This window comes from Coptis chinensis, chromosome 4 (genome assembly GCF_015680905.1).
Source record: "Coptis chinensis isolate HL-2020 chromosome 4, ASM1568090v1, whole genome shotgun sequence".
Classification (NCBI taxonomy): Eukaryota; Viridiplantae; Streptophyta; class Magnoliopsida; order Ranunculales; family Ranunculaceae; genus Coptis; species Coptis chinensis.
The window spans coordinates 52,339,380-52,350,290 of record NC_141459.1 but is presented as its reverse complement, the minus strand read 5'-3'; the positions used below and the strand labels follow the sequence as shown (position 1 = coordinate 52,350,290).

The 10,911-nt window shown below is 37.4% G+C and overlaps 1 protein-coding gene across 1 annotated transcript; it reads left to right on the top strand.

Moving 5' to 3' along the window:
• Window positions 1-3,604: 3,604 nt before the first annotated feature.
• Window positions 3,605-4,791, top strand: LOC147503913 (F-box protein At2g26160-like). The gene is made up of 2 exons (XM_086605010.1): window positions 3,605-3,938; window positions 4,094-4,791. The coding sequence occupies exons 1-2, from the start codon at window positions 3,605-3,607 to the stop codon at window positions 4,789-4,791; spliced, it is 1,032 nt and encodes a 343-aa protein (XP_086461136.1).
• Window positions 4,792-10,911: the final 6,120 nt, after the last annotated feature.

Sequence of the window (10,911 nt, the reverse complement as noted above, 5' to 3'; positions counted from 1 at the left end):
TTTAGTTAGAGATTCGATTAAATTTTTAAGTTATGGATCGGGTTTTATCTCAAACATACCGGCGGCCTTAACTGCATTGAAGAACTAGCAGAGGCGGGGATATCATCACTACCCCCCCATTATTATTGCTTTAGTTTGATCTTCTAAAAATTTGTAAGCCTCTCGAGGCTCCTTTACTTAGGAAACTACCCCCATTCATTATGTCAAGGACTTCTTTATGGTGGTGTAGAAGTCCTTTGAAAAAGGCACGAACTAACGTGTCTTTCGCTAGGTTATGATGTGGACACTCTATAAGGAGATCGGTGAAATGATTCCAAGCCTCCTCAAAATGATTCATGAGGATTTTGTCGAAAAGAAATGAATCTTGGAAAGCATCTCATCCGTCTTTAGGGGTGGGTAAAATGTTCGATAAACAAATTTGAACAAGTTTAGCCCACGAATCCACGTAATTAGGCTTTGGGCGATTAACCAAGACGCCGCCTTATCGGCTAAGGTGAAGGAAAATACCCTCAGTTTAATTTGTTCCGCACCAACCGTAGGATGGTGGAATGTTGTAAGGACTTGTTCAATCCTACGCATGTGCTGATAAGGTTTTTCATGGTTTAAACCATGAAAAAAGGGTAACAAATTAAATATGTTTGGGGATTCAAAATCCCCAATCGGTCCGCTAGAACGATGCAAGATTTAGGGCTATCGCTCAAGGCTCTGTAAAAGTCGAAGAGAGGAGTCTCTCTTTCTTCAGCCATTATGTCAGGTGGAGTATGTGGAATAGTAGCTAGAGGTGCAATGAGTGGTATACTAGATAGGCATGCTTGTTGACATTGCCGTGTAATTACGTTAGGTGTTTTTGTTCGATCAGACCTTAATCTCATACAACGCTAAGACCAAACTTAACTAAACACGACAACACTCCAAACAATCCTGATATACTAGTATAAACCTCTAACAGAAGATGCGAGGTGTGGAAGAAAAGAGTACCTGAATGCCTCCTTGCTTCGCTTACGAATAGCATCTTGTTTACGCGTGCTCAGTGTGTATAACAAGTTAGAACACTGAAAACTTGAAGAAATGGAAAGTTTGAAACAAACTTGAGGAAATCGGGCAATTTCAGCAGAGGGCGCAGGTGCGCTCAGGACAACTCAGAGTTCCAGGTCTTTGGGCGCAGGTGCACTCAAGACTTGTCCGATGTCCAGTGTTTTGAGCGTGGGTGGCGCTCTGTTTGGGCGTAGGTGCGCTCCGTACAAAAATGAATTTCCAGGCATTTGAGCGCAGGTAGCGCTCAATTTGGGCGCAGGCGTGTATTTTCGCGAGGAAAATTTAAGTGCTGAAACGGACAACCGCAGTATGAATCAAACAAGGGTGGGTAGGTTTAATGGGACTTAAAAATGACTAATTATACTATGAAACCAATGCTAAAGGGAACTAAGATGGCAGCGGCGCCATTTGATAATGATAAAATGAATAATTCTACACATGAATAAAGTGATGAAACTCTAAACAAAAGTAAAACTAAACTTCTTTTTGCTAGATTTATCAAAGATATTTTTCTCTCAATCCTATTAAGATATAAGGGAGTAAATGATTCGTTCCACTCCTAGTTCTTTAGCATGCGATGGTTTCGTGTCAACTAATCAGTCTAAAGTCTAATGAGAGATTTACGAGGGGAATTATATACTACAAGGTGAATTCAATTAGCAAGTTACGAATAACGAAATGATAGAATGCTAATGGTTTGAATCTAGATGAAGAATTAAAGGGAATTGAATCCACCTTAACTCGACTTAATCAATTAACAAAGACTCGTCGTGAACCAAATTGAATGCTTTGCATATCAAATTAGTAATTCTAATCCCTAATTATACATGACATCTCTACCAATCAATAACTAGCATGTGAGGTCGTCCACCCATTCTCATGGCGAATCAACGACCTTCTAGAGTGGAATAAACTCTCACGACGATTTCTAAGTTAACAAGGATCAAGCTTCATCAAGGCTTCTTCAACCCCCTCTAATGGAGGTTTAGCCTTGAGTCATACTACTATCATTTCCCATTGAATTAAAACTAGACATCATATAAAACTTCTATCTTATGCAATTTTATTAAACAATAATTGAAATCTCAGGTAATAAATAGGAAATGAATAACAAGTGATAAAGGAATTTAGATCTAAACAATTGTAAATGACAAAAATCAAAATGAACAAGAATCTACTATTTTATTTATCTAATCCAGCAATAACAATAATTTCGAGGTTTAATCTAAAACAAGGAATGAAAATGAAACTAAACTTAATTAAAAACCATTAAAACTAGATCTAGAATTATCTATATTTTAGGTCTAATTAGCTACCCTTAACAAAGAGCTAAACTTTTGTTTTTATATGCTTCAGATCCAAAAATCGTGTATGGGCTTGGAACCATGTTTTGGGCCGAAAAATCGGGCTCAAAACCTAATTCTTTCAGTCCGGAAAGGGTTATTTAGTTGGAATTGACTTCAACAAACTTTTCGTCCACTTCTGCTCCTCTGATTTGGCCAAAGCTTGGACCATTGGAAAGCTCTTTCCGTGCCGGTCGTTTTGGCATAAGGTAGGCCCAATTCGAGTGGTCCGAGTCCAAAGATATGGTCTTGAAGTTCTCACCGACTTGTCTTGTCAAGTTTACCTTGCGTGTTGACTTTTCGACTTTTGGCCGGGCTTTCTGAAGGCTTTGTCTCTTTGAATCTTGGCATTTATCACGAACTTCTTAGAAACCAATCTTTGCTCCTTTATCTCGCCAAAGTAGCACATTTACGCACATAATTGACTTTTATGCTGAAATACATAAAAATACGTAATGTCGGTGTTAACTCTTATTTATTACTCACATAATTGGTCTAAAAGTATGATTGTTAAGGGGTTAAAACTACAGTTTTGGGTTATTATCATTGGGCTTATATGGCGCGGTCGCCAGAGATTGGGAAAGAAAAAAAAGAAAAAAAGTTTATGTGTGATACATGGCGGTTTTTCTCAAAACCGTAGGAAGCTGGGCTTTGTCGGTTGGGCTTTTAGTGGCGGTTTTGGCAAAACCGCATGGGCTATATGGGACGGTTTTGCCAAAACCGAGTAGTTGTTTGGTGAAATTTTGATGTTACTCCTAAAGTTGTTTGGTGTTTTTCTGGTTTGGTGAAATTTTGATGTTACTCCTAAAGTTGTTTGGTGTTTTTTTGGTTTGGTGTTTGGTTTGGTTCAAAATTTTGGTATTTTTTTGGTAGCTCTCCTAAAGATGCTCTAACAATGTATACGATTATGTGTCGGTTTTATGCCTCCCTTATTTACACACCACAGCATCTTTCTCCGTTATTTACCACCACCCTAAACGAACATGTGAGTTCTCTATCTTCGTCTTCTTTGAAATTTGGATTTTTCTTTTGTTTTTCAATAACAACTTTTAGAAAATTTTCATTGTTTGTAATTGCCAAAAAAAGTTTTTCTTTTCCTTTCCTTATTCCTAAAACCAGATGTTAGTATGAGGGAGAGTTGCTAGAACACACACAGGACACCTTTTTAATTTTCCTCCTTTTTGGAATATAGTTTACAGGTTCGATTTTGCAGTAGATCTTAAGTAATGAGGTCTGGTTTTGACGGAGAAGTATTTTGGAGAAAGGGAAGGGTAATTGAGAGTATTGATTGCAAAGGGAGATGGATGAATGAAGGCACATTACATCCGAACAGAAAAAGAAGAAGACAGTCGCAGGTATTTTCCCCCAACAAGGAAAGATTAAAGTCGATTGTAGTAGTTTTAACTGAGAAAGAAATTAGTACAACCTCCTTCCCCAATTGGTTGGAACTTCCAGACGAACTTCTAGAGGTGATACTCAATAAGTTGACCTTCATCAGCGATCGCATTCAGTTTTGTGCTGTTTGCCAGCCATGGAAACGTGTCTATTGCCGCCATAATGGTCTCTATCATTGTCTACCACCCCAACTTCCAATGCTTTTAATTCCCAACCACAAGAAAGATAAGTTAAGTTTGTACAACCATTTTCTACTGGAAGGAGAAGAAAGATCTATGACTTGGAGGAGATACGTTTACCGTTTAATAGTCACTGTATAGGTTCAAGTCAAGGATGGCTTGCTATTGAGGAGGCGCAGGGTATTAAACAAACAAGCTCAATTCGTTTGCTTAATCCATTCTTGGCTGTGAATAATGAGATCCGTTTGCCATTACTTACACCAACACCGTCTGGACCATGGTCTTCAAAAATCAACAAAATTGTTTTGCCTGCCAATCCAGCATCAACTTCTGATTCTGTAGTTATGGCAATTCATAGTGCTCCTTCAGTGTTGGCCTTTTGGAGATTCGGTGATGAAGCTTGGACCAGAATAAACTGCCTAGAAGCATTTTATGATATTATATACTACAAACACCAGTTTTACGCTGTCAACAGCTCAGGACAAGTGCTGCTCTGTGACATATCCTCCCCTCATCCGGTTGTGAGACTTGTTGCAGAATCCCCACCACTTACTGGCCCAAATGCAAAGAATTATCTTGTGGAATTATCCGGGAATTTGTTGTGCATTTTTAGAGAAGTTGAGGATTTTAAATGGAAAACCACTGGGTGCAAAGTCTTCAAGCTCGATCCAAGCAAGTTAGTCTGGAAGAAGTTGGAGAGCTTGTGTGGTCATATCTTGTTCTTAGGTGGTATTTCTTCGATGTCTGTCTCAACTTCACATTTCCCTGGTTGCTGCAAATCGAATTGCATATATTTTGGTTATGACGCATGTAGTAAGCTAGGGTGGAAAGCGTCGTGATTTGACACCATAGTCTTCTATTTAGAAGATGGAAGCTTTGAACGACTTGTCCCCCCGATGTGCAAGCACAGCCCTTTATGGATTGAGCCGAAACTACACAGCTGCTGAGGTTGGAGCTTGTCTTTCTCCAGAGGCTTGATGTTGGTGATGGAGCTCAAGTTCAGTTCTGTTGAATTGTGCAGTTGTTTTTATTTGTCCTCTTATGGTTTTTCGGTGGCCAAATGTGATTTGAGAGCACTTAGAGAAGGAAAAATAACAAAGTAGGTTGGTGTAAGTTGATATGCGCTCAACATAGACACCCTAGAGCTGCCAGCACTGTATGGAAATTAATCCAAAAAGCTGCACCTTCTGATGATAGGGTTAAGAAGGCTGGGGCCAGAACTGCATCAGGGTGTTGTCTGTGCAGAATCAGCTGAACATCTGATGTGGGACTGCCCTCTAGTTAGACAGCTGTGGTCATGGGGTGCAGGGGTTTTTGAGGTCAGGGTTGTCAGACATAGACCCAAGGAATTTTATGGCTGCAGTGAAGACTAAGAAGTCCATTGATAAAGGACTCATGGGATGCTGCTGTGGTGCAAATAATGGTTCGGGTTCGGAAAACAAGGAATAAATCTGAGAAGCCTCAGCTAAGAAGAGAAGTTCTGCAGGGAATCAGTGGCCTCTTGGTTGAGTAAGGCTATTATGTTTAACACTGAACACGACCTGAATTTTCTTCACAGACTCGGGTTCAAGTGTAAGCCTAGAGCTGCTCCTATTATCAGAGAAGTCATGTGGTTAACTGCCACAATGTAATGAGAAAAAGATTAATACAGATGGCCTTCTTTTGGCAATCCAGGCAGTAGTGGAGCTGGAGCTATATTCAGGGATAGTAACAATCAGATCATTGGTGTCTTGGCCCAATGATTAGCGGTTGCAACAAAAAGGTACATGGCTATCACTCTTGCAGTGGAGTGTGCAATACAAAGGAACTGGAGCCAGATTTGTATTCGGTTTGAATGGAGAGGGAACTCAACTTGGAACATCAGAGGTAGATGGAAGAGGGCATCCTCAATGCTTACCAGCTGGAGACTAACACACTTGGCGGGTGGCGTACTTTGGTCAGGTTCTACGGAGTGACACTATCACACTAGGCCACTTATTTGAGTTATTTCGGATTTTGCTGAGTCAGTTGTAATGTAACAAACATTCTTAGATTCTAAAACAATTCCTTATTTTTTTTTTCGCTTAGCAATACAATTCCCTACTTCTTGTGCGGGAAAAAACAACACACACAAAAAAAAGAACCTCGTGGGGTACTTGTCCGCCTCTCTCACCAGCACAAACTGGTGCTTCGTATATTATAATTTTATATTCTTGAAAAAACAAAGTCAATACTTTTTCAGTGTCCACAGCTTAATTTTCAAGAAATGCTTGTTTATTTTGTGATTCATCCGTGAATGGACACTCTTCCACCAATTTCTTCTTCAGTTATGGTTGAGCAGCGCCTCACAGTCGAGTGGATTGTGCTTTACTGTTTCTTATGTCTTCTGGTGTATTCCACTACCGCTATTTCATATCCGAAAATCTACTCCTATACCAAAGGTTTAAATCTATGATTTTTATTTTATTTATTTATTTATTTTGGCTGTTTATATATAAATTTTTCTCCAACTACATCTGATTTCTGCAAATTCTCCTCTTCTTCGTACATCTCAGCACTTAGCGATATACTAGTTTAGACATGCTTGGTATTACACGTCATTCATCAAGTCATTTAGATATTGATATATCCACATCTTGTAAATATTCAAAACCATCGAATGTATTCTACAATATAAATATTATTTGAAGAGAAAGGAGGCGGGAAAGAGAAACGGCATACTATGTTTATTACCTGGCGGGGATATTAGCATCTCAAAGCAGCAGCATGGTCGGTTTGGATCACGGGTGGAATTCGGGTTTATTTGGATTGGGATTTCAGCCAGCCTTCTAATTTAAGCGTAGCCATTTAACTTACTTCCGTGAAGGGATGTGGAACTCCACCTTGGAGAAGCAGGCCTATACTAGTATGGACCTCGCGAGCTGTAACGTAGAAAGCACGCTAGGTGTGTACCTGAAATAGGAGAAGTCTTATTTGGGAAGATAAAGAGACAGCTTTATCAAGGGACAGCAAGAAGTTAGCAATTGCATTTGGGTTGATCAACACTGCACCTGGAACACCAATCCATAAAATGAAGAACTTGCTGGTATTTGTGGTATGCTGTGATTGCCATGGGCAACAAAGTTTACAATCGAGAGATTATTGTTAGGGACCGGCTTAGGTTTCACCATTCCAGAGATGGACAGTGTTCTTGTAAGACTACTGGTACAGACAGGATTACAGGAAGACATGTTGTCCTGCTAATTGCTCATTTCGAGATGCTAAATAGTAACTATGATGTCTAAGAACAATCTTTAGATGATTGTCCTAAGATCACCTGAACTACTGATCGCAATTGAAGATGAATGATAGAAAAATAGTTTGAATGAGATTGAATTGAAGTGAAACAAAGATTTTTTATTTATCAGTAATAGAGGTTTACAATCTCTCCGACTCTCTCTTTCTCTCTCTACTGTTTCTAATAGTTTTTGTGGTAATGATAGAATGAATCTTTCTTTCACTTCATCCAGTTTTTATATAGTGTCCTCAATTAGCTTTGACCCAATCAACTCATGACATGTGTCCATTGTCTTTCTCTTTTTTCCGCTTAACACTTGCAAATGTTTGAAACAACCACGAAATATACCGGGACATGTCAATATCTCGAGTTTTGAAATATCAGATAAAAATACTTAAGGGCATGATATTTGCCCACTACATTGCCTCTCGAAAATTTGAAATTTCACTTCAAATTTCAATTTTTCGAGAAACGGTTACATCTTGACCTAAATAACAACCCGGTCCATATTTTAAATATAAAAATTTGAAATAAACTGTTTCTCTTTCCTTCATCTTTCCAACTTCTTCTATACGGTACTAAAGAAAACTAGAACCACGATTTACTTTCTTTGTCTTCATCTTTCAACTTTCTGCTTCCTTCCAGAGAAACTTAACTTTTGTACACTGCAAGGTACGTCATTTGCTTTTTGCACTTCATTTGTTAGTCTACAATCTACAAACTCACTTTATTACATAATTCTTGAATCAACTAAAAACAATAATCTAGGGATTTGATGATTTTTGATACTTGAGTACTGTATGTCTGTGTATGTTTGTGTTATATAATAATAGAAAATGCTATATTGTTCTTTATCATGCTTAAAAGTTTGCATCTTTATACACTTAAGATGATTTGTTTGTATATCCTTCCTCTTACTACTTTACATATTGGATATATCGATTGAAAATCCTCCCATCGATATTTTTGATATCTCAACCTTTATATCAAAATTTCCGATACCTCAAAACTGTATTATTGATGATGTGTATCACAAAAAAATGAAATTTTCGATACCCTTAACCAAAACAAGAGTATCAGTGATACTTAGACTTGTATCACCAGAAAATGAAATTTTCAATACTCTAAACCAAAACGAGAGTATCAGTGATACTTAGACTTGTAGCACCAGAAAATGAAATTTTCGATACCCTCAACCAAAACGAGAGTATCAGTGATACTTAGACTTGTATCACCAGAAAATAAAATTTTCGATACCCTCAACCAAAAAGAGAGTATCAGTGATACTTAGACTTGTATCACCAGAAAATGAAATTTTTGATACCCTCAACCAAAACGAGAGTATCAGTTATACTTAAACTTGTATCACCAAAAAATGAAATTTTCGATACCCTCAACCAAAAAGAGAGTATCATTGATACTTATAATATACTTGTAATATGTACCCACTGTTTTGAAATTTAACGTCGTGTGTTATCCTTAATAAATGAAATCATAAAACTGATTCAAAAACCAACATGCATTGAAATAATAACCTATTTAATTTTACTGATTTATCATTAAATGAATTACTACTTCTGAAACGTCCTTTGCACAGATAACCAAAAAATTACTTTTTCAACTGACTTCATTAAAAATTCCTCGTTTTCTTGCTAATCGCCCTTAAATTTTCTCGTTTTCATGCTAAACACCATTTATTTTCCTCGTTTTTACCATTTATTACTTGTATAAAACGAACCTTCCACAATATGAATATAACTTACTTTTTACAAACCTTTTTACTGAAAAACAACAAACTTAACCAGAAAACATGTCCCCTTTTTCCTACTTTCTTACCATTCTTGCTATTTTAATGGTCCTTCTAGAATGACCCCACTGGTCAGATTGCCCAACCATTGAGTACTCTGATGATGAAGAAGAAGATGAAAAAGAAGAAGAAGAAGAAGAAGATGAGTGGCTCCGAGATCCTTATTGTTATGGAAAAGGCAATGATGGATCTTCCACTGATGGTGATGATGAGAATGAAAATGAAGATGACGATGAGGATGAAGATGAATACTAACATCTTCTTTTTGTTATTTACTTGTCAATGCTATGTTTAACCGTTTTGAAAATGAATGTTAATAATAAACTTTTTATTACCTTATTATATGTGCTTCGAATTTTTCATTTTGCAATAAGTTATACTTGGGACATGCACCTTTGATCATGAAAACATTTTGATACCCATAAACATAGCAACTATTGCTAATAAAAAAGAAAAAACTAAACCACGCACCTTTATTATTTAATAATCTCTGATGCCTCATCCTTTGAAGATATATTTGATATCCGAACTTTTTGTTCCTCCGCTTTGTATTGGATTTTGATATTAGGACTTTGGCGATATGCCTGATACCAACATTTATGTTGATATCAAGACTTTATGTGCGTGGTATCTACCATTGTTTTTGATATCAGGACTTTTGACAATATGCCTAATACCAACATTTCTGTTCATACCAGGGCTTTATGTGCCTGATATCAACACGTCTGTCAATAACAGGACTTTATGTGCCTGATATCAACACATCTGTCGATAACAAGACTTTATGTGCCTGGTATCTGCCATTGTTTCTGATACAAGGACTTTTGACAATATGCATAATACCAACATTTCTATCGATATCATGACTTTATGTGTCTGGTATCTGCCACTGTTTATGATACCAGGACTTTTGGTGATATGCCTGATACCAACATTTCTGTTGATATCAGGACTTTATATGCTTGATATCTGCCCATATTTCTGATATCATAACTTTTGGCGATATGCCTGATACTAACATTTCTGTCGATACCAGGACTTTATATGCCTGATATCTGTCATTGTTTCTAATATCAGGACTTTTTGTAATATGCCTGATACCAACATTTCTGTCGACACCAGGACTTTATACACAATATTATAACATTATTACATTATGAATTTGAAACTTTTTATTGAATTGAATATTCTTGCTACGTAGCTCATTACTCAATAAAATTGAAAAATACATTATTGATAAAATACCTTCAGATTATTGACATTCTGAGGTTTTGGTAGTAACTCCTCATCAGCATTCTTCAAATAATATATATGCCCCATTTATTCCAACCTTATGGATAATGTAAGGGCCTTCCCAGTTTGCCGATAACTTTCCAGCTCCCTTCTTTTTTGTCGCTTGAGTGACCTCTTTCAGCACTAGGTTGCCTTCTTGGAAACTTCTTTCTCTGACTTTTTTATTGAATGCTTTTCTGAGTTGTCTGTGATAACAATCAAGCTTTATTCTTGCTTGTTCTCTTTTTTCTTCCAAGTTTAGGACCTCTGCATGCATCCCTTGGTCATTCAGCCCTTTTTCTATAAGCATTGTTCTGGATGTCGATACCACCATCTCGGTTGGAGTAATTGCTTCCATACCATAAGCCAGAGTAAATGGCGACTCTCCTGTAGCTACTCTTAGAGTTGTTTAGTATGCCCATAGCACACTGTTTAGCTCGTCGACCCATAAGCCTTTCTTGTCCTCTAGTTTCTTTTTGATATTATCCATAATAGTCTTATTTGTCGCTTCAGCTTGCCCATTTCCCTGAGCATAATAAGGTGCCGATGTGAAGTGCTTAATCTTATATGATTCTAGGAAATCTTTCACCTTGCCTCCAATGAATTGAGGACCATTATCCGATA

Excerpts from the sequence above, each read along its gene's own strand:
- LOC147503913 (XM_086605010.1), top strand. The coding sequence starts at position 3,605 with ATGAGGTCTGGTTTTGACGGAGAAGTATTTTGGAGAAAGGGAAGGGTA. Across the intron at positions 3,939-4,093 it reads TGTCTATTGCCGCCATAATG|GTTCAAGTCAAGGATGGCTT; the intron begins GTCTCTATCATT and ends GTCACTGTATAG.